Source organism: Pan troglodytes, chromosome 1, assembly GCF_028858775.2.
Source record: "Pan troglodytes isolate AG18354 chromosome 1, NHGRI_mPanTro3-v2.0_pri, whole genome shotgun sequence".
Taxonomy (NCBI): domain Eukaryota; kingdom Metazoa; phylum Chordata; class Mammalia; order Primates; family Hominidae; genus Pan; species Pan troglodytes.
This window is the reverse complement of record NC_072398.2, coordinates 43,266,623-43,291,670: the sequence shown is the minus strand read 5'-3', so window position 1 is coordinate 43,291,670 and position 25,048 is coordinate 43,266,623. Positions and strand designations below refer to the sequence as shown.

General features: G+C 50.9%; 1 protein-coding gene across 3 annotated transcripts; it reads right to left on the bottom strand.

Annotated features, from left to right (window-relative positions):
• Nucleotides 1-343: 343 nt before the first annotated feature.
• SLC41A1 (solute carrier family 41 member 1) lies at nt 344-24,983 on the bottom strand. Of its 3 annotated transcripts, none has more exons than XM_016937334.3 (11): nt 24,893-24,983; nt 21,282-22,298; nt 12,185-12,292; nt 10,992-11,063; nt 10,190-10,334; nt 9,902-10,048; nt 9,136-9,283; nt 8,156-8,235; nt 6,584-6,718; nt 6,111-6,259; nt 344-2,964 (listed from the first exon to the last, which is right to left on the bottom strand). In XM_016937334.3, the coding sequence occupies exons 2-11, from the start codon at nt 21,651-21,653 to the stop codon at nt 2,779-2,781; spliced, it is 1,542 nt and encodes a 513-aa protein (XP_016792823.1). In that variant the 5' UTR covers nt 21,654-22,298; nt 24,893-24,983; the 3' UTR covers nt 344-2,778. The 3 variants fall into 3 exon arrangements, with proteins under 3 accessions (XP_016792823.1, XP_003308716.1, XP_009439584.1); XM_003308668.6 differs by lacking the exon at nt 24,893-24,983 and adding an exon at nt 24,019-24,435; XM_009441309.4 differs by lacking the exons at nt 12,185-12,292; nt 24,893-24,983 and adding an exon at nt 24,019-24,413.
• Between the last annotated feature and the right edge of the window lie 65 nt (nt 24,984-25,048).

The following is a 25,048-nucleotide window of genomic DNA, read 5'->3' as shown; positions in this document are numbered from 1 at the left end:
CCTCCTGGGCTCAAGTGGTTCTCCTGCCTCAGCCTCCTGAGTAGCTGGGACTACAGGCACCCGCCACCACACCTGACTAATTTTTGTATTTTTAGTAGAGACGGGGTTTCATCATGTTGACCAGGATTGTCTCGATCTCTTGAGCTTGTGATCCGCCCGCCTCGGCCTCCCAAAGTGCTGGGATTACAGGCGTGAGTCACCGCAGCCGGCCGAGATGTTTCATTTCTTGTCACACTTTGGCCCCTTTCTACTCCTAATTGAGGAGAGGGTAAGGCCTACAGAGGGGCCCAAGACAACAGTTGAAGCTGCTTTTTGATGAGACATACAGGAAACACCAACCATCTAAATAAACGTCCTCTTTATTTTACCAAATATAATTTATCAGTTAAGTTGACATTTGTCAATTCAGTTATAGTAACTATAAATAATTCTCTTAAGACACAGTTCTGTAACTTTTTAAGGATACGAGAGTAAACCAATATTGCTCCTTGCAGCCAGGCCAAAAGTACATGCAGTTGGTACAATCGGGGAAAAGAAATGAAACTTCCATGAAAGTCACCTTCATTTTCTTTCCCTCTCACCCTACAGTCCTCCTCTGCTCACACTCAGGGCCTGGGGCATGCCTATCTGTCTGCTTTTTAGGCAAAGGAGGTCACTCCAGAGTCTTCTGGGACTCCCTGGCCAAATTCCAGAGATGAGGAAGGGGCGAGTGACTGGGGTAGGGGTGGCTGGAGACCACAGGGACACAGCCTTAGGGGCAGAGGAGTTGGTTCTGATGCCTGTACAAGAAGAATCTGTGTGTAAGTATTTTTTGAGGTGGAGGAAAAGATGAAAAAAGTCCAGAGGGAGGAGGAAAAACAAGCCCAGGCTGGTGTTAATGAATTCTGTTGGACACAACTCCAACTAGAAAACCTCTAAAATTCCTTCCAATTCTACGGTTCTATGATTCCAGAAGGAGGCCTGGAGGTCTGGGTAGAAATGGAGGGAGAGAAAATATGGTCTCTGGAGGTCTAGGGCAGGTTCCTGGGATAAGGTGCAGTGTTGTAGAAACAGGATCATTGCCTAAACCTTCCATTGGAGGTGGGCCCTTGAGGCTACAGATCGAAGGGTTTCTGTAGAAGCTTCTGAGAGAGAAGTTAGAAAAAGCCTACATCCAAATCCCCAGATCTGTACACGTGTGACTGCGGATGGAGGCTCCAGTTTTCTCCCAATTTTGTGCTAGGCAGAGAAAAGTAGAAACAACCAGATGATGTCCACCCTGCTAGTTCTAAATCCTCTTTTGGGTGCTTGGTAAGGAGAGGTGGAGGGAAGGGAATGTGAGGAAGGGCCGTTTAGGGAAATAAATACTGGTTGAGCAATGGGGCGGTGGCTCTAGCTGTGGTCAGCACTGCACAGAGTAGGGGTCTGGAAAGGAGAAAGAGGCAGAAGAATCTGGCTTGAAGTAGATGCAAATACTTACAACGAGGAAACTTTCTCTGCCAGATTCAAAGGGGCACATGGCCTTTGTAACCTGGAGAATGAGGTGAGGTTAGAGCTGTGTTTCCCTTACCACTGGCTTATCAGTGCCTGGCACAGTACCTAACACATAGTAGGCACTCAATAAATATTGCTCAAAGAATGTTTCAGACCATGCTTGTCTGCAGGAGAGCTCATCTTGCGGAGGCTGCATATTAAATGAACGAATAAATGATTGGTGAATGTTTGTGGGTAGAAGCCAAGAAAGAGGAAAACTGACCTCTATGGCATGACAGAATGAGTAATTTTAGGAAGTGACAGGGTCCAAGGTGAACAAGTGATTATGTCCTCAGGAGAAATGGCAGCAATGAGACACCTGTGGTTGTCCTCAACCTCCAAACCATTCTCCACATACCCATGACCTGTCCCTAATCTCAAAACCCAACCTGGCAAGCTCTGGGGAAGGTAGTGCTTAGAGACAATTTGAGATGAAGGTTGAAGAGAGACAAAGAATCTGGGCCCAGGGAGACAAAGTCATCTGGGCCCAGGGAGAATGTGGATTTTGGGGAACCAATAGGTGGACATGGGTCAACAGGGAGAAGAGTGCACTGTTCCATTTTTTCCTGGATATGACAATCAACTGGAAATGATCAGAGGGAGGGGTTGTTGATGTTGACCAGGCCATTGAACAAGAGGCATGTGCACAAATTGAAAAGTCAGTCCACCTTACTCTTTCTGCGAGTGGGAACGCTTAGGTCCAGAGGGCAAGAGAACAGAGCTGGGATCACAGGGGCCTGGAGCAGCTGTCTCCTGTCCAGAGCTTTGAAGTTGGTCCACTTCTACAAAAGTATGTCTGTGTTTGGGAGTGTTACTTATTCTTCTGTCCCTCTGTTCAACCAAAACCAAAAATAAAACAAAACAGATAAAAAGAAAACAAAACCAAAAATCCAGAGCCCACTTACAAAGGGTTTCTCATTAGGGCCAAGACAGGTTGCTAAAGCCAAACCCCATGTCCCCAGATTCCAGACAAAACTCCCCTGCTCCAGTCCACATCACCTGGAGGCACCCACCATGAAACTGCACTTGGTGATTGTCTCAAAAACCTACTTGTACTGCTTATCTCAGGCCATCTGTGTTTCCCAAATTCTTGCTATACAAACTTGGCTCAATGTATAAAAATTCCCATTGAAAATAATGAGAATTTGGTATCAAAGTGAAGTCCTAGAAAGAGGTGGGAGTGTGGGGTGGAGGAGGGACAGGGGAACAAAAGAAAAATTTCAAATAGAAAGTGCAGAGGGATGGGGAAAATGTTGAGTGACCAAGCTAGTCCCCGACATCCGTGTCTCGGTCCCCTATGAGCCAGAGAACATGGAAGCTGAGTGCTAGGAGCCCAGTGCCAAGCAGGTCCCCCAGAGCAGTCAAGTATGGGATGGAGAAGTTGTCCGGGTCCAGGCCCCGGCCCCACATCCAGTGCACCATCCAGTCTGCGATGTACAGGAGAATCAGCACCTGGGGAGACAAAAGGGCCCAGCCTATAGCCATCCTCTCTCTCCAGGGGGAGCCAGAGGCCACATGATCAGACCCATTCAGTGCATCACAAGGCTTGGCTGGCCACAATCCTTACTTTTTAATCTTCCTCTTTCCACCCCAGCAACCTCTCTGTGTTTCTCCACCCCACAATTACCACTTTGAGCAGACAACAAGCACAATAAGAGCTCTTTAGAAAGGAAGATGCTGCTACGACCCAGGGTCACCCACATCAGCATTATATTCTGCTCCCAAGTTTACCAAACAAGGAGCTTCCTGACCTAAATCCTACTTGTTGCAGAAACTCAGCCCTCTTGCCTCTAACTCTGGGTCACCTCATTCTGGGGTTACTCCAATTCCTGCCATGTTGGCCTTTCCAGGAGCATGGCAGGGGGCTGGCTGCTGGAGTCAGCTTTTCCTAAAGGGATGTCTTCTCTAGGCAGAGTGGTATAAGGATAGTGTTTGAAGCTGCTGCTGGCGGTTGTCTTAAGTAACAGATGATCATCCAAAGCTGGCTTCCTCCTGACCCTTTTCATTCTGTTGTTGTGGCTTTTCATTCCATTTCTTTTCCATTGTTTGGGCTCAAAGAATGCAAGTTTATTTTAACATTAGTCCTAATAAAGTTGAATTGTGAATAAGTCACCTCAATATTAATATAAAGCAGACAATGCATACCAATTCAAAATACATTTGACATGATCTGTGGCTTTGATTTTATCTGTGTTCTTGCTTACCTTCTATTAATACAGATAATTAAGAATGACTCAGATCAGAATCTCGCTAGTGGGTCCAGGACCAGCAGCATCAACAACAGCTGGGTGCTTGTTAGAAATGCAAAATCTCTGGACCTCTTGAGTCAGAGTCCGCATTTAACAAGATTTACATGCGCTTTTAAGTTGGCGATGCCCTTGATCTAGAATACCACGGTGGGGCAGGCCTGAATCTCCTAGAATCTGCACAGTGCCTGACATTTGGGCTCCCTAAATGACTGCATCTGCGTGAGAATGAAACAGATTCTGACGGTCAAGCTCCAATACAGTCAGTCATCTGGGAGGTTTTACCCTTGACTATACTTTGTAAATACTGTGGTATGAAAATTCTGCCCTAAGGGATCCAGATGCGGGAACCACAGCCCTTAAGGGATCCAGAAGCCAGAACTGATACCTATTTTTAGGCAATCTTGGTTGCTCTCCTGTCCTCTCTCTCTTTTTTTTTAAATTTTAGGCTCTGCCTGAGAGAATCCTGCCCTCTCTCCAAGGAAGCCAGAGATGACTCTTCACATTCTCCCTTGCTCTGCACACAGCTGTCTTGTGCTACCACGGCCTTGGCTCCCCTACCTTCCATAACTTCACACCCTTTCCAGCAGCTGCAGAAGGGTCCCAAATAAAGAGCATGGCCAGGAGGCCTTTGGGACATGCCCTAGGAAGGGAATGGTAGCAGCTGTCCTCACATTCCAGCTTCTTGAGCAGGCCCCAGGACACACAGCTGGGAGGAGGTGGCAAAGGGATCAATAAGAGCCTTTACAGGGGATCAAGTGTCACGCTCTGGCCCTCCACAGATCTAGAGAGGACAGCAGAGGCAAGAATGTCTCCAGGGTATTCATCATGGGTGATGGCACTGAAGCTCATCCTTTCCAATTCAGGCCAAGGGATGAGCTGAAAACCTCCACCACAGACCCCTGGCATATCCACCCCCATCTTCCCACCACGTGCTGCACTGGAACCCACTAGCAACGGAATGTGGCAGCTTGGCTAACTGCGGCAGGGCAACAGCATATGGCTGATTCTCAGCCCCGCCCCTGCCAAGATGTCCGAACACAACCTTTCTAAAGCTGGGGGTAAGGGGGCTGGAGGGATAGGTGTTAATCAATACAAGACTGGCGAAATAAAATTATGGTCTGGGTATCACAGAATATGATGGAGCTGTAAGAAAATCAGGGTGTTGTTCTCTTTATGTATTGATATGGAATGATCTCAAAGATAAACTTAAATGAAAAATGCAGGGTGCAGACAGTGTGTACAGTATACTACATGTGTGTAAAAAAGAGGAAGGAAATAAGAAAAATATATGTTTACTTTTATAAAGACACACAAGAAAGGGATAATACTGATGGTCTGTGAAGGAGAGAAACAGATGGCTGTGAAGAAGAGGACAGAAAAGAAGACTTTTCACTGAGGTTTCACTATGAACCTTAAAACATTTTTGAACTATGTGACTATTCAAAAATCAAACCTATAAAAATTTAAAATGTAATAATAAGGGTGGATCTAGCTGTAAAGGGATAGCATAAGGGAGCCTTGTGGTGACGAAACAGTTTTCTGTATTTTGGTTATAGTGGTGGTCACACAAATCTCCACTTGTGATAAAAACTGCATAGAACGAACACACACACACAAACACACACACACACACACACACGAGTGCATGTAAAACTGGTGCAATCTGAATAAGCACTGCGGATTGCATCAATGCTAATTTCCTGATTTTGATACTGTCCTAAAGTTATGCAAAATGTTATTTTCCCATGGAGGGAAATTGGGTAATGGTATATGGGATTTCTGAACCTTTTTTTGAGAACTTCTTACAAATCTGTAATGATTTCAAAATAAAAAGCTTTTACAATGTAATAATACAAGAAGGGAGAAAGTGTCATGGTATTATGGAATGGCAAGGCTACACAGGATCCGACAGATTATCTAGTGCAGTGGTTTTGACAGTTTTTCAAGCTATGGGATGCTTTATGCAAATGAATTTCTTGAGAAAGCTCAACATGCAAAACAGAGCCATGTGGAGCTCTGTGGCCAGTGGGGTTGGCATGCAAACCCCACAGGCTCAGCATCCTACAACCACCTGCAATGAAAACTACCACTCCTGGTCCATTCCTCTCAATTTACAACTGTATCGCTGAGGATCAGGGTAGTAAAAGAACAGGGTCAAAGTCACACAGCATGTTGGTGACTCTACTGGAACTACCATCTGTTCTCCTGCACCCTTGTCTGGTGTTTATCAGCTGCCCTGACACAGAGAAAGAGGAGGTTGAGTGTCTAAGAGGCCAAGTCTGGCCTCCTCTCCCATCCCTGCAGGGCATCCTGGCTCCTTCCCATGCCCCTGCTCCTGCCACTTTGTACCTGGAGCAGTGCAGCTGTCATATAGAAGATGATGAAGATGAGTGTGAGGGTGGTGTGCCCGCCCTGCATACAGCTGATGGTGTAGAGGAACACCAGGTGTCCTGGGACCACGAGGAGGAAGAGGACCCGGGCTGAGCGAGAATTCACATCTGGAATTGGGGAAAAGAGGGTGTAAAGAGGAGGGGAGGAGAAGACCTGGCCCCAGAAGGCCTTTCAAAGTCAGGAGGGACGGCACCATACCCCAGGGCAACAGACAGATGAATGTCTCTACTTCTGCATCCTGTGGTCTCCAACCCCTAGGGTGCTCCAGGAAAAGACAGCCCTCCTGCCTGGGCTCTGCCCTTCAGAACAGCTGGCACAGCCCAGCAGAGAAGGAGAACCTGTGGATCTGGGCCCCAGCTGTCTCTTAAGTGAAGCTCACTGACAGTAGGCCCACTCCCCCCAGGGCTGGGAGGCTGGGAATCTGCCGTTACCAGGGCTGAAGAAGGTGGTACAAGGACTGGGACAGCGGCGAGGAGCTTGCTCAGAGTTCTCTCCGGGCATTCCATTCATGTGCAGGAAGGTGGAGATGCGGCTGGCCTGCACTGCCACCAGATTGCCCCCAACACCTGCAGAGACACATACGGGCTTAGACACAGACAGAGGTCAGAGGGAGGAGTGGGAACAAAATGATCTTCTCACTCTTTGTCTTCTATCTATAGAGGCACTGTCCTCTGTCTTAATTTAGGGTCTATGTGGGCATCACCCATTCAGCAGTCCCCAAAAGAAGAGTAAGGCACTAAGAAGGAAGACAAAGACCCCTGCTTCCAGGGCATCTTCCAGCCTCCCCCATCCTCCCCTCTATGGAGATGCAGCAGTTCCATGTTCCCCTGGCAAAGCTGTGACAGTGCTGGAAAGGATACGTGCAGATCTGCAGACTCAGAGAGCCTGACTTCTCCACCAGTAGAGCATGGGCACCTGCCTTCCTACACAGCTGAGGGGATGAAGCCCTGCCTTGCCTCACCTCCTCTCCAAGGCTCTGAGCAGACCCAGGCATCCTATGGTCATATGCTGATTCTGGTAACCAGTTTCAAGGATCAGGTTTGAGCTCCAAACTCTGGAATCTGGTATCTCTGCCAGGACCTGTGCTGATTTCTCTGTTGCCCTCACATCCCAACCTGTTCCCTGCTCTTCTCAGCCTTGCTCTGAGCTCTGGGGGACTGGTCTCCACGGACTGCATTACCCAGTCTCCCTTGCTGGCTGCTTCCACTGTTTGTTCAGTGGGAGGCAACAGCAGGCAACCAGAGGGCAGGTGGAGAGAGAGATCAGGTATTTCTTTCCCAATCCCTCCCTGCTTTTCAGCATTGGCTTCCCCATGTTGGGGGCAAAGACAGAGCTTTCACTGGACTCCTATAATGCTATTCCCTCGTTACTATGGTTTGAATATAGTTTGTCCCCATCAAAACTCATGTTGTGGCTTGGTCCCCAAATGTGGTGGTGGGAGGTGGTGCCTTTAAGAGTGAATAGGTTATTAAGATGGATTAATGTCTTTCTTGGGAAAGGTATAGTTCCCATGAGAGTGGGTTGTCATAAAGCGAGGTTTGCCTCTCTTGTTTTGCCCATTTTGCACATGCCCAGTTTCCCTTCTGTTTCTCCATTTGGATGTTTGGATGCAGCATGAGGCCCTCACTAGAAGCAGCTGCTCAATCTTGAACTTCCCAGCTTCCAGAACTGTGAGCTAAATAAACTTCTTTTCGTTATAAATTAGCCAGTTTCAAGTATTCTGTTCTAGCAACAGATAATGGACTAAGATACTCCCCTTGACCCTTTAGGAGTAGAGGCTTCCCATTGCTGCTAATCTCTGGGTGCCTCAACATCCCTTATCTGTCCTTTTACTCTCCTCCCACCTCTGTAAGCAGTCCCTTCATTAAGGTCTTGAACCATCTGAGCTAGATTCTCATCTGCTGGAACCCTGACTGATACAGAAACCAACCCCTTAAGTCCTCTTCTCCTGTCCCTTTCCTTCCCCCAGCCCTGCCCTCTGATAGCTGATGCCCAGACCTCACCATTAATCACAGGCGTGAAGACAGCCATCCCAGCAAAGTTGGGGTCTGAGACAGTCTTGTCCAAGATGAGGCCTCCCACACTATAGAGACATAAAGACAAAATGACGCAAAGACCACTGAAGGGTTCTGCCTTAGTCTCTGGGATGAGAGGTCCAGGCCCACCTATCCTTGGAGATGAAGGGAAGCACCCTGGCTCTCAGGAGTTCCTCACCATCCAGTCCTTGCCTCCCTTGACAGGATTAGGTGCTGCCCATAACATTCTGACTGGGCACAGTGACTCCAGAACAAGCTGGTGGTACTGGGTCAGGCAACCACCTCCTGTACCTGCCCTCTAAGTTGGCCGGAGGAGCAGCCTACAGGACTATCTGCCTCTGAGGACCTCTGTTGTTCTGCCCACTCAGCATTTACTTCCCTTTCTGGTGATAGCACTGGGCTCCTCCACAGGGAACCACCTCTCTCAAGCTCAGTGACTGTGGCTCAGGTGACAATGCCTCAATGATAGCTAGGCTCCAGGTCCATCCAATCAGAGGATTGCAGCCCCAAGGCCACACTGACTGGTTTGGAGATAATCATGTCACCAGATGAGAAGCAGTGGAACTCTATTCTGGGACTTTGTGGAACTGTTGGGGGAAGAATCTCTCTTCCCACTGGAATTGGTAGGAGTAAGAAAAGCATAAACCTGGGCTGTAGGCCATGACAGAGAAGAGCAGAGCTGAGAGTCACAGAGTACTGGGGCCCTGATCTTAGGTATGTCGCTGAATTCAGCTGTGCCTTTTTGGTTCTCCAGGCCAATACATTCTGCCTTGGAATGAAACCCAGTTCAGATGGTTTCTGTCATTTTCAACAGAAGGACATGTGACTGAAACACTAATGAACACATTTCTAGGGTCTGACCCCCACCCCCTCTCTCCAGGGTTTAAAAAGAAGTCTGTGCAAGGGTTGGAGTGGGGTAGGAGTGGATACTCAGGGCCCCAGCCTACCTGCTGATGGCCATGGCAATGATAACAGGCTCCCAGCCCGAGTACAACACCTCCCTTGTGGCTGGACTTCGTCGGGCCAGCACCACCCAGACAGGCAGCAGGGCCACAAAGAAAGCACACACCAGTGGGTAGATGTATCGCCAGTGATCTGAGAGGGCAGAGGTCAGAAGGAGATAAGCACTGTGTTTCCCTACCCCAAGTTTCTCCCTGGCTCAGCCTGAAAATGTCCCAACAGATCAATAGCAAGACTACACTAAATGCCAGTAAACACATTATCCCATTTGATCTTCACTGGCAGCTCAGGAGGTAGGTGGGACAAGCCTTTTCAATTTTATGGATGAGGAAACCAAGGGAGAGAGCTAGCCGGGCACTGAACCAATTAGGGACAGAGACCAGAGGACAGAGACTCTAGGTCTCTTGATTGGATCCCAGAAAACACCATCTCCCACCCGCTTCTTCATTTTGCAAGCAGATCCAAGCCTCTGGTTCCTTTCCTTTACCCTTTCCACCTCATCCCTCCAAGAGAAGTAAGAATCTGCAGGACCACACAGGAATATACTTCTGATACTTTTCCCCTGCCCCTGATGCCTGCTTGAATTTGAGATCAGTACTTAGCTTCAAATCTCTAAGATCAGGAATTATTACAACCTGTGTTCAAACCAAATAGTTTAAGAACACAGAAGAAACTCTTGCACATTTGCAAACTACTACCATCTCTCCCAACCCCACCCAGGACTCCACCCAAGCCACACTCTTGGTGGCTCACTCAGTTCCAGGTAGAGTCCCCAGCTGATGCCTGAGAGCAGCGCCAAGGTGATGAGGTCGCCCAGGCTGGCAGCAATGGGTGTGGCCACGTTGTCTGGGTTGATCCCAATCTTGCGAGAGCCAATGATGACTCCAATCATGATCATACCTGGTGAGCAAGTGGGAGGAGGGGCAGGCAGGGTGAGAAGAGATAAAGGAGTCTCAACAAACAAAAAGAGAGAGTGGAAGTGCCAGGTGCAGTGTTCTCTGGGGCGGCACTCCTTACTCCTCTATGCCCTCCCTTCCTTACCCAGTACCAGGGAGGCAATGAAGGCTGTGGCCACACTGCTAGCACAGAGCAGGAAGGCGTGTGGAATACTGAAGTGGCCATCAGGGATCCAGCCAAAGACGACGGCTGCGATGGACGCCAGGAAGCCCACCACCGTGGCCTGCACCTGGGGACAGGAGTGGTAACTCAGAAAGCCCTGAGAGCAGTGGGCTTCCTAAGCTGAGGTCATAAGCATCTGGGCAGACCTCTTCCTGGCTGGCAGTAGCCCCAGGAGGCAGGCTGGACTGCATGGTCCAGTCCTCCCAGGCTGGAAGGATGTCTTTATTTATTTAGGTTCACACCAGCCACTAGTACTGGGCAGTGCACTCTGCAGGAGCCCAGAACATGTTACTGGCTGAATGAGTGTGCCTCTGGGGATGGGAGTGAGGTTCAGCAGAGCCGGAGACTTCCACCCAGAGTCAAGGCCTGGGCCTCAAGGGGGAAGGCTCCCAGTCTGAACCTGTGTGGTCTCATGGGGAGATGGGACAGCAGTGGCACAGGACATCTCAGCACTCCTGAGTCTGCTCATATTGCCAGGATCTGCTGGGACTCAAAGGCACGTGCACCACCAAGAACTGAGAACCAGAATGGGTGATGCTGGGCCCTCCTCATCTTGGGCGTTTTCCTGGGTAACCTAGTTACCTCCTAGAGCTACTCTGGGGGAAGCCAGCTCAGTGGGATACTGGAGATTCACTCAGGAGCCTGCTGCGGCTGACCTAAGCCTTTCAGAGATTCCTGACTAAGGGGAAGCTTAGCCCACCCTCTCTGGTCCCTGCCTTCTTACCTGGATGAGGGCCATGTTCCCAGTGATCATCCGCCAGAGCTCCTTGGGTGTGTCCATGTGTCCAATGTTGGCCTGGGAAAGGGAGGGCAAGGGGCTGGAGCTTCAGGCTGGAAAAGGCCTGAAGCTCCATCCATTAGGCTCCTGCCTAGATCATGAGGCAGTACATGTGGCCTAAGACTCTGAGAGCAGGACCTGACAGTCCCGGAAAGGTGAAGCAGGATCAGGGAAACTGAGGCGAAAGGGAAGGAGCTAAAGCTGAGCTCCTGCAGCTGGGTGGGGGGTTGGAAGGGGGTCCCCTAGGCAGTCGCCTCTCTTCCTCTCAGGACACCAGCTGAGCAGAGGCAAATTCTATCCTTTGCCCTGCTTATCTGGGCAGCCCATTCCTGCATGGGTCAGAACAACCCAGTCCCTGACTCTGAAGCCAGCCTGCTATCCCAGGGAAGGAAAGGTCAGCTGCTGGTGCAGGACTGAGGCTCCAAGAGTATTTGGGAAGGAGTGGGTGGCATGGGCCAGAAGTCGGGTATGGCAAGTCAGGGTGGGTTAAGTTGGATGCCACTTCTGTCTGTCACCTTCTCTAGACTCTTGACCCTGCAGGGAGATCCCTGGCCTCCTGAGTTTTATCATCTCCCACCTCCAGCCCAGGGCCCTGTATCTGTTCAGGCCTGGAATCGTCACGGCTCACAACTGCGGGAGGTAGGAATGACGAGCAGCTCCTCTCTGTCTGTTTCCTTAAAGAAGAGCAAGCTGCCATGGGTAAAGGGAATGGGATGGCCGGGGGGCTGGGGGTGCTGGGAGGGCCTGGCTCTGCTCCCGCCCAGCTGCAAAGCAGGGCTGGAGATCAGAGGAGGCCCCCATCTGTGCGGGTGGAGGAACCAGCATGATGCCTGCCTGTCAAAGCTGCACAAACAGTCACGAGGTGGTTGAGAGGTAGGGGGTGGGGCAGGAGTCCAGGGGTGGCTGGGACATCCAGAAACCAAGCCTGGGAACCACTTTGGGCAGGGAGCCCCTGCCCAGGAGCAGGACACCCAGCCTGGGATCTCCCTACACCTGCCCAGCCAGGCCCTCCCTTCCCACCCCAGCCCCACACTCCAGGCCTGGGCAGTGGAGAAGGGCTCGTAGCCCTCTCCCAGTCTCTGGCTCTGTGCTGCCCAGAGTCCTCTCTGTGCCCCACTCCTCCCAGCCAGGACACTCACTGCAGTGGAAAGCCTTGATGCCAGGGTCATTTCCAGGTTCCCTTTGAGCCCCAGCAGCGCAGGCACTAGGATGAAGACCTCTGTCACCTTCTGGAAGACTTCCCAGTGCTACGAGGTGAAAACAGAACCCAGGAATTTCAGTGCCCCAAAGGGCGGGCATTGAGGTTCAACAGGTAGTCTGAGATCAGGGGCTCGAGGAGGAAATAGAATCAGCAGGGAGTGAGCACGCCAGCCACCTTTCCTCCAAGAACCTTGGAACCAAACCAAGCCCATGATTCTTCAAACAACACAACCCCCCTTCCTGCCACCCAGAACCAGGGAGATGGAGAGGGTCTCTGCCGGTTGGGAGACTCTCAGTCTGGCCCTACCTTTTCTGTTTTCCTGGAGGTGGGTGGGGAAGGGTAATGGGGACCCACACAGCTGAGCTGCCCTGGGCTGCCTGACACCCCAGAAATCCTTTGCAATCCCCCCTCAAATTGCAATCCCTGGCCCCTTTGCCTTCAGTCCAGTTTCTCTGTTGTCTCAGCTGTGAAGAGTTGGGCTCCACAGGGCTGGGGCCGAGGCTGGGGAGATTAGAGAGTTTGTTTGGTTTCTATCTCCAAGGGCTTTGGGCCTCAGCCACAGCAACTCTCCTTCTGAACAGGCTCTGAATTAAGACTGTGGCCCCTAAACCTCTGAATGCTGGCCTGCAAGAGGCTTTTTATTTCTCTGTGCACTGCTTTACCCCGCACACCTTCCTCAATCTCTCAGCTAGGAGAAGCAAGTGTACTCCTGTAGGAAGAGCCCTGGACCGGGAGTCAGGAGACCTGAGTTCTAGTCCAAAGACAATCAATCCTGGCTCTCCTACCAATGTCTTTGGTTAACATCTATTAAGGACTGATTGTGTGCTAGGCTAAGTGCTCTCCATGTATTTTCTCTTTTAATCATCTTAGCAACCCAGTAAGGTAGGGGCTATTTTTATTCTCATTTTGTGAATGAGGAAACTGGGGTTCAGACAGTATTCCACTAGTTAGTGCTAAGAGGACTGCAGGAACCAGGACTGGCTATTTGAAAGCTACTTTACTTGCAATTGAAACTGAGGACTTGCAAAAAGGTTTAGGATTGTGTCTCCCTCCCTGGCCCTAACAGGGTAGGTGGTTTCTTTTATTTGTTTTAAGAATGGAAAGCCTCCAGGTTTGGAGAGGGAGGAGGAGGCAGGAGGCCAGGCGGATATATATGGGTTGGTCTGCGTATCATGGCTGGGAGGCCAAGCACTATGTTTGGCAAGGGCACTGGACCAAGAGCCTTGGGTCTCCTACAGGAGACAGCAGGGATGGCCCCCTGCTTATCTCCCCAGTACGCCTCCTCACGTAGACCGGCTGGACACCTTAGACAAGTTACAAGGGCCTCAAGCTCTTGAAAAATGTTCAATTCAGGGACCAGATCAGATGGTCTTTCAAGGCAATTCCAACACCCACACTCTGTCGTTAAAGATGAGCAGTGGCCGAGCGCAGTGGCTCACACCTATAATCCCAGCACTTTGGGAGGCCGAGGCGGGCAGATCACCTAAGGCCAGGAGTTTGAGACCAGCCTGACCAACATGGAGAAACCCCGTCTCTACTGAAAATACAAAAATTAGCTGGTCGTGGTGGCACATGCCTGTAATCCCAAGCTACTCGGGAGGCTGAGGCAGGAGAATCGCTTGAACCCAAGAGGTGGAGGTTGCAGTGAGCCAAGATCGCACCACTGCACTCCAGCCTGGGCAATAAGAGTGAAACTCTGTCTCAAAAATAAAATAAAATAAAATAAAATAAAATAAAATAAAATAAAATAAAATAAAATAGATAAAATAAAGTTGAGCAATACTGTAGATTAGTAAGAGATCACCTCACACTCATTAGGATGGTTACTATTTAAAAACCCAGAAAATAATCAGTGTTAGCAAGGATGTAGAGTTTGGGCTGGGCATAGTGGCTCATGCCTGTAATCCCAGCACTTTGGGAGGCCAAGGAAAGTGGATCACTTGAGGTCAGGAGTTGGAGACCAGCCTGGCAAACATGGTGAAACCCTGTTTCTACTAAAAATACAAAAATTAGCCGGGAATGGTGGTGCACACCTGTAATCCCAGCTACTGGGGAGGCTGAGGCAGAAGAATTGCTTGAACTTGGGAGTTGGAGGTTGCAGTGAGCCGAGACAGTGCCACTGCACTCCAGCCTGGGTGACAGAGCAAGACTCCGTCTCAAGAAAAGAAAAAAGCATGTGGAGATTGGAACCCTTGTGCACTCTTGGTGGGACTAGAAAATGGTGCAGCTGCTATGAAAAACAGTATGGTGGTTCCTCAAAAAATTAAAAATAAAACTACCACATGATCCAGCAATCCCACTTCTGGATATTTATCCAAAAGAATAGAAAGCAAGGTCTTGAAGATATATTAATATGTCCACGTTCATAGTAGCACTATATGTAATAACCAAGAGGTGGAAGCAACCCAAATGTCCATCAAGGAATGAATGGATAAACAAAATATGCAAAGTGTGGTACATACATACCATGGAATATTTCTCAGCCTTAAAAAGGAAGGAAATCCTGTCATATGCCACAACATGGATGAACCTTGAGGACATTACTCCAGTCATAAAAAACACTGTATGATAAAACACTCAGATAAAAAACACTTATCTGAGGTATCCAAAGTAGTCAAATTCTTTTTTTTTTTTTTTTCTTGAGACACGGTCTCACTCTGCGGCCCAGGCTGGAGTGCAGTGGTGCAATCATGGCTTCGGGCTCCAGCCATCCTCCCATCTCAGTCTCTCGGGTAGTTGGGACTAGAGGCATGCACCACCACACCTGGCTAATTTTTGTATTTTTTGTAGAGACAGGGGTTTCACTATATTGCCCAGGCTGGTCTCGAACTCCTGGGCTCAAAGGATCCTCTCGCCTCGACCTCCCAAAGTGTTGGGACTACAGGTATGAGGCACCGAGCCCAGCCTAAGTAGTCAAATTCATAGAGGCGGAAAGAAGAATGGTGGAAGCAAGGGGCTGGGGGAGCAGGGAAAAGACTGAGTGTTTAATAGGTACAGCGCTTCAGCTGGGGAAGATGAGGAGTTCTGGAGATCTGTTGTACAATGAGGTGAATATACGTAGTACTATTGAACAGCACACTTAAAAAAGGGTTAAGATGGTAAATTTTATGTTACGCATTTTTTACCACAATAACCAAAAAGATAAGCAAGGCTATCAGAGGGGGTGGGGCTAGGGCTTGAGACCAGGAGAGGCTGGGCACTGGGTGGCCCTATAAGGCAAGAACCTCTCTTTTCTTGTCGGAGCTCTCCCTGTGTGAATGGGGTGGGAGGCCTCACAGGATCCTGGGGAAGGACTCATTTCACTGGGGCTGGAGCATACGCTTGCCTGAGCTTCTGGTCTGGCCAAGACCTGGGACTCTCCTTAGGGAAGCCCCACCGTAGGGACTAACAATGGGGAAGAGACTGCCCCCCATCTCAACAACAGTTACTGGGCTTCCAGGCAGCCAAAGGATGAGCCAGCCCTCTCCAAACACTGAAGGGAGGTGAATCCCTTCCCACCCTAAGACCCCCCAGAGAGAAGGCAGCCCCAGTGAGCCCCATCTGCCCTGGAGCAACTTGGGGACTGTTACTCTTGGACACGGCTGGTACATACCACTGAGGCTCCAGCTCCCTGCAGTATGGCCTTGCTCTGCTTCGCCTCCTGCTTCCTCCCAAACCAGCTCCAGAGAGGGGAAAAATCCCCCTCTTCTCCCCTCCCTTGCGGGCTTTCAAAGCTCCTCTCAGAGCACAGCCTCAGAGCTCATCTTCACCCCAAAACACCAGCTCCACCCTGCTTCCAAGCTGCCAGCTCCATGAAAATCTCACTTCTGCAGGTAGGTGTATGTAATGGACATGTACTCATAGAAAGAAAAAGCCCACAAGAAGACTCCACATGTATGCAAGCAATGTTTTCTGAGCTGTTTGTAATGAATATTGCTTGCTTTTATTATTATTTAAGAAAAATGTATAAAGCTCAGCTAAGTTCCTCTGGTTGCTACCATAAGCACCCCAAATCTCTCTACCTCCCAGCACAATGCACCCTCTCCTTATAGCTACAGGAGGACCTACAAAGTACGGAGTTTTAGGAGCAGTGGGATAAGAGACAGACAGGCAAGGAGAGGGAGCAGTCACAGTAACAGCCCCTATGCAAAAGTCTTCCCGACTCTTACAGAATATAGCCTGGAACCTCAAACGACCTGACCCCAGGCCAGCAAAGCCCCGAGTTGGCACTTGGGTCAGAGAAGCCAATTCCTACACACATACTTTCTTCACCCACAAACCCTCTCAAAGCTGCAGCTCAGGCAGAAAGCCTCTGACACATGGGCATGCATAGGACTCTGGAAAGAGATGCTGGAGGCTGGAGATGTGGAACCAGCCCAGGAATCAAGGTGGTCTTGAGGTTAGGAGTAGACAGGATGGGCAGGGGCAGACAGTGAGTAGCTCTTCTTCCTCCTTTGGCCAAATTCAGCCCCATCCTGTTCATCCAGGCTAGGAGTATCTGCCCCTGAAGTCACACCCGTCTGCCAAGCAGCCACCCACGCCTTCCTGCTCTGATGGGGATGAAAAAGGGCACGTTCCAGGAAGTGCTGCCCTGCTTGGAGGTGAGGGGAGCATCTAGATTTTAACTACTTCTCAGAAATGCAGCTCCTCATCTCTTTCCTTCTCTAACCTTGGTGTGAGGGGCTCATGGATCCCTGGTATTCTGCAGGTGAGGGAATAGACTGCCTCCCCCATAGCCAAAACGAATCCTGAGGCACAGCAATCACCTTAAGTCTCGATCCTCAGTGGTCCTGCCAGTACCTCTTCCTTGCCCTTCCAATGCACCTCTTCCATCCTTCACCTACTCCAATCCAAGCTCATACACTGACCCCGACCTGCCTTCAAGGGTTCTGGCCTGAGCCACCTCAGGAGGGTAGCAGCAGGGAAGAAAGTCAGAGCCAGGAATCAAGACATTAAGACTTAAATTCCCAGATACAAGCTTTAGGCTCCAGGCTGGGGAGAATCTGGGCTCCTGTGGGAGAAGCTGGGCTGGAGCTGATCTTTTAGGGTAAGGACTGGGTCAGATGAGATTACAGTAACCCCAGGCTTCACCTGTCTGAGGCTTTTCCAAGAGGCATCCTCTAGGTGTCCAGGAAAGGGCTTTAGGGCAACACCTGGATATACGGTGCAGTACAAAGCAGGAGCAAAGCAAATGGGTCCCTGACAGCAGGCAGGGCACAGAGATGGGAAAAGCAGAAGGGGTGGTCAAGTGAAGCAGATAAGAGTGTCCCGCCCAGGGATGCTGCGGCCACAGGAGCAGGCCAGGCACAGAAGGAATACTTCCTTCCCACTCTACTTCCCCAAGGCCACGCTTGCCATGCACTTTCATCGTTGTAGACTTCTGTATACACAGCAGGATCTACTTTGTTCAAGATCCTTAGCAGGAGAGTAGTGAGTTAAAATAAGGACCTGTCTTAACCTAGCTGGGAATTAAAGTGCAGATGGGCACACTACTTCCTGTCACCCCATCCCTCACAAAGGCTGACAGATAAAGGGAGTGAGACATCCGGAGCAGCCTAGGACCAAACTGGGCAGATAGGCACAAGGCTCCTGCAGTGAGGAGGCTCCCATATCCCAACCCCTTTCAGAAGCCAACACCAGGCCCCAGCCTGCTTCCCTTCCAGATGCTGCAGGAACTTTCAGCCATGGTTGGGAAGTTAGAGCAGTTGGAGGTCCATTTATCCTTTTCCTACTTTGGGCCAGCACCAGCCCCTTATTTCACTGCAGATGCTGCTGTGCACATTTACGGGAGGGCAGATAAGAGGAGGCAGAAATGACCCTTCTAGGAAGAGAGTGGGTTTTCTTTTTCTTTTAAATTAAAATTAAAATTCAACTTTTTATTTTTTTTTTTTGCATCGCGTTGGTGAAAAAGAAACCAAGTTTTCTACAGCAGCAAGGAAAGATGGGGGCCCTGGACCAAGGAGACATCTGAACCAGGCCCAACATGGACTCCTGCTCAGTTGCTCCAAGATGCTGGGGACACTCCATAGCCAGCTTCTCCAGATGGCCCCGTGGTCTTGGGGCACTTTCAGATTCTCTTACTGAAGTCCATCTTAGCTTATGAAGGGGTAATATAGGTGTGAATCCTTAGAAACCATCCCGCTCTTCCTGAATCTGAGATTGTCAGTCCCCCTTTTACTCCCGTGGATGTGGAATAACAATCTCCCTGTGGTCCCATGTCTCGGTCCCTCTGCACTCACCCCCTCCTGCCATCTCACTGTTGCCATCTGCACGGCCTGCTCCAGCCCAGCTGTAGCAGGAAGGCTGGGGGAGGAGGACATGGACAAACCTGCCATTGTCATCCACAGCTCTGAGGTGAGCTGAGATGTCACACTGAGAGCAGCTCCAAAGGTTCCCTACCCAGGCCTCTCAGTGTCTCCAGCTCATGGGCCTGGAGTGGGGATGGGGCAACACATCAGAAACTTTGGAATCTAAGTGTGTGGGATGGGTAGGGGTGTGGTGTGTATGCGGGGGTCCCTCCCTACCCCATCTAAGAACTTTTATTCTTGCTCACTTCAGAAGATAACGCTAATTAATCCAGATTCTAAGCCACCCAGTTCTTCAAGGAAAGACAAAGAAAACAGGCTCCTCGTAGAGTCTTTTTTTTTTTTTTTTTTTTTTTGAGACAGCGTTTGGCTCTGTTGCTGAGGCTGGAGTGCAGTGGTACAATCATAGCTCATTGCGACTTCAAACTCCTGGGCTCAAGTGATCACTCCTATCTCAGCCTCTCAAAGTGCTGGAATTATAAGAGAATGCCACCATGCCTGACTATTTTTTTTTTTTTGGTAGAGACAAGGTCTCACTTTGTTGCCCAGGCTGGTCTTGAACTCCTGGCTTCAAGCGATCCTCCTGCCTCAGCCTCCAAAAGTGCTGGGATTACAGGCATAAGCCACCATGCCCAGCCAGAGTTTTTTTTTTTTTTGAGTTGGAGTCTCGCTCTGTCACCCAGGCTGGAGAGCAGTGGCACGATCTTGGCTCACTGCAGCCTCCACTTCTCGGGCTCAAATGATTCTCTTGCCTCAGCTTCCAAGTAGCTGGGACTACAGGTGCCTGCCACCATGCCCAGCTAATTTTTTGTATTTTTAGTAGAGACGGGGTTTCACTGTGTTGGCCAGACTGGTCTCAAACTCCTGACCTCAGGTGATCCGCCCGTCTTGACCTCCCAAAGTGCTAGGATTACAGCATGAGCCACTGAGCTCGGCCCCCTCTCCGAGTTTTTAACCAACTGGTGAACCATGGCCATGGTGAAGGCCACAGGGGTTAGTGGTGTGGGCTCTAGGGTCAGATGACCAGGGACAAGTTACCTAATCCCTCTAAGCTACAAGTTCCCTACCTACAAAATGGAGATGATTATGGATCCTACCTCATGGGCCTACCGAAGAGCCCCCCAAATGCTTCCCCACTACCATTTTTATTATCCAGAAAATAAGACAACTCTCTTCAGTTCACCTCTGGACCCTGGCTCTGCAACCCTTTGTAGGTATCAAACCAGAATGCAACAACTTCAAGAATGAGAACTGAGGCCACAGGAAAGGAATAGAAGAGGTGGAGAAAAATGTTACCCTAGTCTCTTTCTCCTCCTCCTACTGTCCCAGTCCCGGCCCTAAGGGGAGGAGCAGCCCCTAGCAGGAGGAACCCAAAGCTCCAGGCTGGCTTCCCAACCTCCATGTAGGAACAACCTTCAAGATAACAGTTTTGGGGAAAGGGGAGGCAGTGCAAGGCACTTTGGCATGACTTAAACAGCACTCTCATGAGCAACCAAAGGTGCAGGGTTCCCCTGAAGGGCTCAGGTCAAAGTTCTCCATGTGCACACACTATCAAGAACCAACCACCTTCAGTCTCCCAGGACACAGGCATGGTGAGACCTACCAGCAGGACTCTATATCACTATGGTCTGTAGGGTTGGCTTGGCACAGGGAAGGTGATGCTAAGCTTCGTGTCCTTCTGGGAGATATCACAGTCAGGGAACACTGGGGGTCCCAAAAAGCAAAGGCCAGATCTCCTCCTGCCTTGGTATTAATATTTCTCTGAGTACCTAGGACAGAGGCCAGCATTCAGCAGGAATTTGATACACATTGCTGAATTACTTAGGTAAACCCAGCACCTTCAAAAAGTTTGGTGTGCCACACTGTGCCTAAAAAACTTTTATCTAAAAACAAAACTTTATCTCTTGGACCTGGAGGTTCTTCATAAGTCCTGACTCACAATAAATTAACATGGCACATCTCTGGCTCTTAGATTCCATGTCCCACTGACTCTCATCCTTCATTCTACCCAATGTCCTCAAAAAGAACCCTCTTTGCCCAGGGCAGGTTCAGAATGACAGGTGAGGAGCAAAGAGGAGAGACAGTTCTGCCCAGGCCTAGTTACATTTTGTCCCCATTTACAGCAGATAATTAGCACATTTGGGTCTTGTTACACCAAATCTCCAAATCATGCATCAGACAGCAAGTGCCCACCCCCACCCCCCAAGGGGATTATGCCAAGGTTACAGGAAGATAAGCAACACAAAATGCCTTCAAGAGCCTTCCTACTTAATTTGAGACCCTCTTGGCAGCTGAACAAATTCCTGCCCAGTAGGGGGATGGAGGAGAGGCTTGAAACTGAGCTTTCTACTATGGGTATCCTTGAAACCCCAAATGCAGGGGAGAAAAGGCATAAAGAGGAGACCCTTGTAAATGTCTCCTACTGAGCTGGGCTCGGCAGGACTGCTTGGGAGAGATGGCAAGCAACGACCCTGTTCCATCTCTCCTCTCCCAAGCCTGAGCTCGGGAGCCAATTCTGTTTCTATTTAGCAATACTGCCCTGATCACCTCCCCGGGGCTACTCGGTTTCCCTGAGGCTTCTGAAGAAAGGAACTAGACCAAGAAGAAACCGAGGACATGATCCAAAGGGAAACAGTATTCTAGGAAGCAGCAGCCACTTCTGACAGGGAGGTAGAGAGGAAGTTCCAAGTTTCCCAGCAGGCAAAGGTGGCCCTGGGCTCACAGTCAAGAGCTGCCCTACTCAGGTCCTACCTGCACGATGTCCAACACCATGCCGGCAGCCACGGTCCCAAAGCCTGCCAGGAGGAATGGAAACAGTACTTGCAGCCCGATGGAAAAGGAGGTCTCCTTGAGCGGGGAAGGTGGCGCAGGGCCACGGTCTGTGCTGACGTCGTCACTTTCGTTGCTCTGGCTCCCATTCTCCAGCAGGGCGTCCTCCTCCCGAACCCCCTTGGCGTTGGCCCGAGACTCAATCACCACCTCTACCCCAGCCCCATCAGGCCCCAGGAACTCTGAGGTCCCAGCCAAGGGCTCTCTCCCTGGGCCATCTGAAGAGCAGGGAGAGGCAGAAGGGCCAGTCCCGTTCAGTTGGTGGACGTCCTTCGGCTCTGGCTTAGAGGACATGACAGGCACGGAGGAGGGGAAGGGAGAACTTTCCTCTCTTCTTTTTGCTTTCTCTCTCCTTCTCTAACTTGGGAAAGAACTTAGTCTTGGGGTGAACCCAGGCTTGGGCGCCGCGGGACCTCTTCCCACGGCTCTCCACTCCTACCAGGCACTGCAAAAACTGATCCACCAACAGGCAGCCCCATCAAGCACTGAAGCCGCAAGCTGGGAAGAAACAAGAAATTCCTCACCAGACAGCCACTGGGGTGCAGATGCCTGACTCCAACCCACCAGCTCTGTGCTTGAAGAAAAAGTATCTGTCCTCTTATCTTCTTTGGTTCTCAGTGGCAGGCTCCTCAGAGCAGGGGGCATCCAGAGTAGAAGAGCTCAACCAAATTCTGGGGTGCCCTCTGAAGTGGCCCCTCTTCCGTAAAAAGCAGCTTGAGTTCAAATCTTTCAGAACACAGTGCCAGCCTGGGGCTGCGGCTCCTTCCCGCTCCTTTGGCTGGGCTCTGTCAGCTTCCCACAGCTCCTCAGGCTCTGCTGGTCCCAGCGCAGCGTCTGCCGTCTTTCCCTTCTCTTCCAGAAACTTCCTCTCTTCCTGGGAAGAGCTAATACCTCTTCAAATCCCTGGTCCTTAAAGTCACGAGAATCAGTGTGGAACACCTTATGTGGGAAGGAGAAAGAAAAGAAAAAGAACATTATGCTATAGCAAAGGACAGCTCGTACTGGGAGAATTTCCCCCCAAGGAAGTTAGGAGTTCATCATATAGTTATAGAGTTTGCTATTTGCCTCCCTTTTTCCGCAAAAATTACTCAGTCCTGCACTGCTCCATCTGGAGGCTCAGCAGGAGCTATCCCCGCCATCCTCCCCACCAGCAACCCTCCTGGGGGATCACCACCGTGGTCACCAGCAACGAGATGTGACCAGCCTGGGATTGGGAAGACGCTGTGCAGGAGCCCTCTGTACTGTTTCCTCAGCAACTGGGGGTGGGTAGGTGTGTCCTCAGCAAGACCCCTTCTTGAATGCCCATTAAGAACCCTGCATTATTTAAGTGGGGTTCAGTTACAAATTCAGTCACAAACTCCCTGCCACACAGCCACCCCTGTATAAAGTGACTGCTTATCATCACAAGACAGCAACAGAAAGACAGCCACACAGGGCAAAGAAATAGGGAGAAACTGATTGCTGAGTGAAGTCCCCCAGACCCCAGATCGTTCTAGCTTCTGAGAAAACAAAACAAAGCTAGGAGGACTCCCTGGGCAGTGAGGCAAGCCTGCCAGACCAAGGCCAAGAGCCAGAGGCCTACCCACTCCTGCCCTTGAGAGTCAACAGTGTTACAAAGAGCTCAGACAGCTGACTCGGATCCAGGCCTCTGTCTCTCCCCGTCTCCCCCTGCTCTTGGCCCTGTGAGCTTGTCAGATAGGACAAGGGAGTTATCTCAGTTAGAAGGGACAGAGCATAAAACGATTGCTTATTACCCACGCATTTCAGTTAATTAAGCTCCTCCTGTTCCCCAGGGTTACTGAGAGTTGGATATAGTGGAATTCTTAGAAACAAAAACAAAAAAACAAAAGTAGCAATAAAAAAAACCCAAAACAAAAACCAAAGCACCGTAAGCCAATATGCACTTGCTCCAAATGCATCTCTTTAGCTGTAATGGCTCCACTTCTCTGCCTAAAGGAATTCCCAGGCTTCCTAATTCCTCATGGACTCCCATCCTATTCCATTTCACCAGAAGAGCTCTTATTCGTAAAAAATAAATTTAAAGAGAGTTCCACCAGGTAAGAGGAACAGGTCCTTAAGTATTCCAAACACACACAATTAGTCAAGTTCAGTTTAGGAAAGGAGGTATCAAACCCCAGGAACTGGCCCAGGAGAACTGTTTCCTCTATCAATTCAGTCACCCACCAGGACTCCCTTTTCCAATCTCCTTAAACACAGTACTGTGGTTCTTTCAAACTCCCTCACCAGAGATCCAGGAGGAAACCTCTGAGTCCAGTGCCCCTATGCCAGAAAAGTTTCTGAGTCCGCTAAAAGCTGACACCCCCGCCTCCCTCCTGTGTTCCTGGCAGGCCACTGAACCTGAGAGGGGGATCCCAGGAGGGGAAGCCAGTCCTCCCTCACCACTCCCCCTGTAAAGAGACTTCAGACAGGCCTAAGGCCCTGGGACGAAAGAAGCAAAAGTGAACCAGGACGCCCTATCCCCTCCTCCCAGGCGGGGACAAAAAAGACCCATTTTAGTATCCCCAACCTCGAGGAGGGAGAGAAAGTAACTGGGTGGCCTCCTCAGTCTCTCCACCACTCAGATTCAGCAAATGCGCTGCGCGCCAGGACTGCCGCCCTCCACCACCCCCTCCCCGCCCCAGGACCCCACAGGACTGACCTGCCCCTCGCTTGGGAGGAAGGGGGGCGCCTGGCGAGTGGCAGCGTGGCCCGTGGTCTCGGGGGGTGCAGGGCACCCCCTCTTCTCATCACTCCTCCTCGACAGTCCTCCTTGGCCCCCGGCGTGCCCCCCCACACCCCTAGCCAAGGCGAGCGTCCAGCCGCGACACCCGGCTCGCTACATTTCGCTTCTGCGTTACAGCGAGGCCGCCGCTCCGCTTCCACGCGGGGAGGGCAGGATATATCGCTTCGGGCCCGGCGGGGGGGCACCCGGACGGGGGACCGGGGGGCCGAGCTCACGCGCCCCCAATCGCTTCTTGCCCGCGGACTTGGGCCCAACTGGTTGGCTGCCGGTGGCAAACGTGATCTGGGGCAGACTGGGTGGCACCCCCCCCCGCTCCATCAAAAATAGATTCTCGGATGGACAACAGCAGCAGCCAATCAGGGACTGGGGAGGGGGCGGGATCAACCTCGGCCCGGCCCCCTTCCTTCGCTTCGTGCCCAGGAGGCGGAGCGCCGGGGAAACGCAGTAGGAGGAGTGACGGGAACGGGGAGCCGGCTCTACGCGCCTGGAGCGCGCGGGTCCCAGCGCCCATCGGCCCGGGTCCGAGGGGCCCGCTGCCCGGGCTCACTGCGTGGTGCTACCGCCTCCGGGCCCGCTGCGCCGCGTCGGAGCCCCAGCAGACTTTGAGAGGCGTGTGCGACAGTGCGCGTCCTCTCCGGCCTCTGGATGTTTCCTTGGAGCCTCTGGCCTTCGGGAAGACCGGTAAACGTCCCTGTGGAGCCAGCCAGCCAGCCACCTCTGACCCCCGGGCTCAAGCAGCCAGCCGCGTGCTCCCTCCTCCCACTTGGTACCCGGACAGAACAGTCCCTACCTTGCTCTTCTCCCGCCGGCTCGTCACTTTAGGCTCCCTCCAGATTCCGCGTTCCTTGAGCAAATGGCTCACCCCTGACGAATCCGGCCTTAAAAAAGTCCCGGCCTTGAAAGGGGTGGAGACTGGCGGGCGGGAGCGAAAGGAGGTCAGACCCAT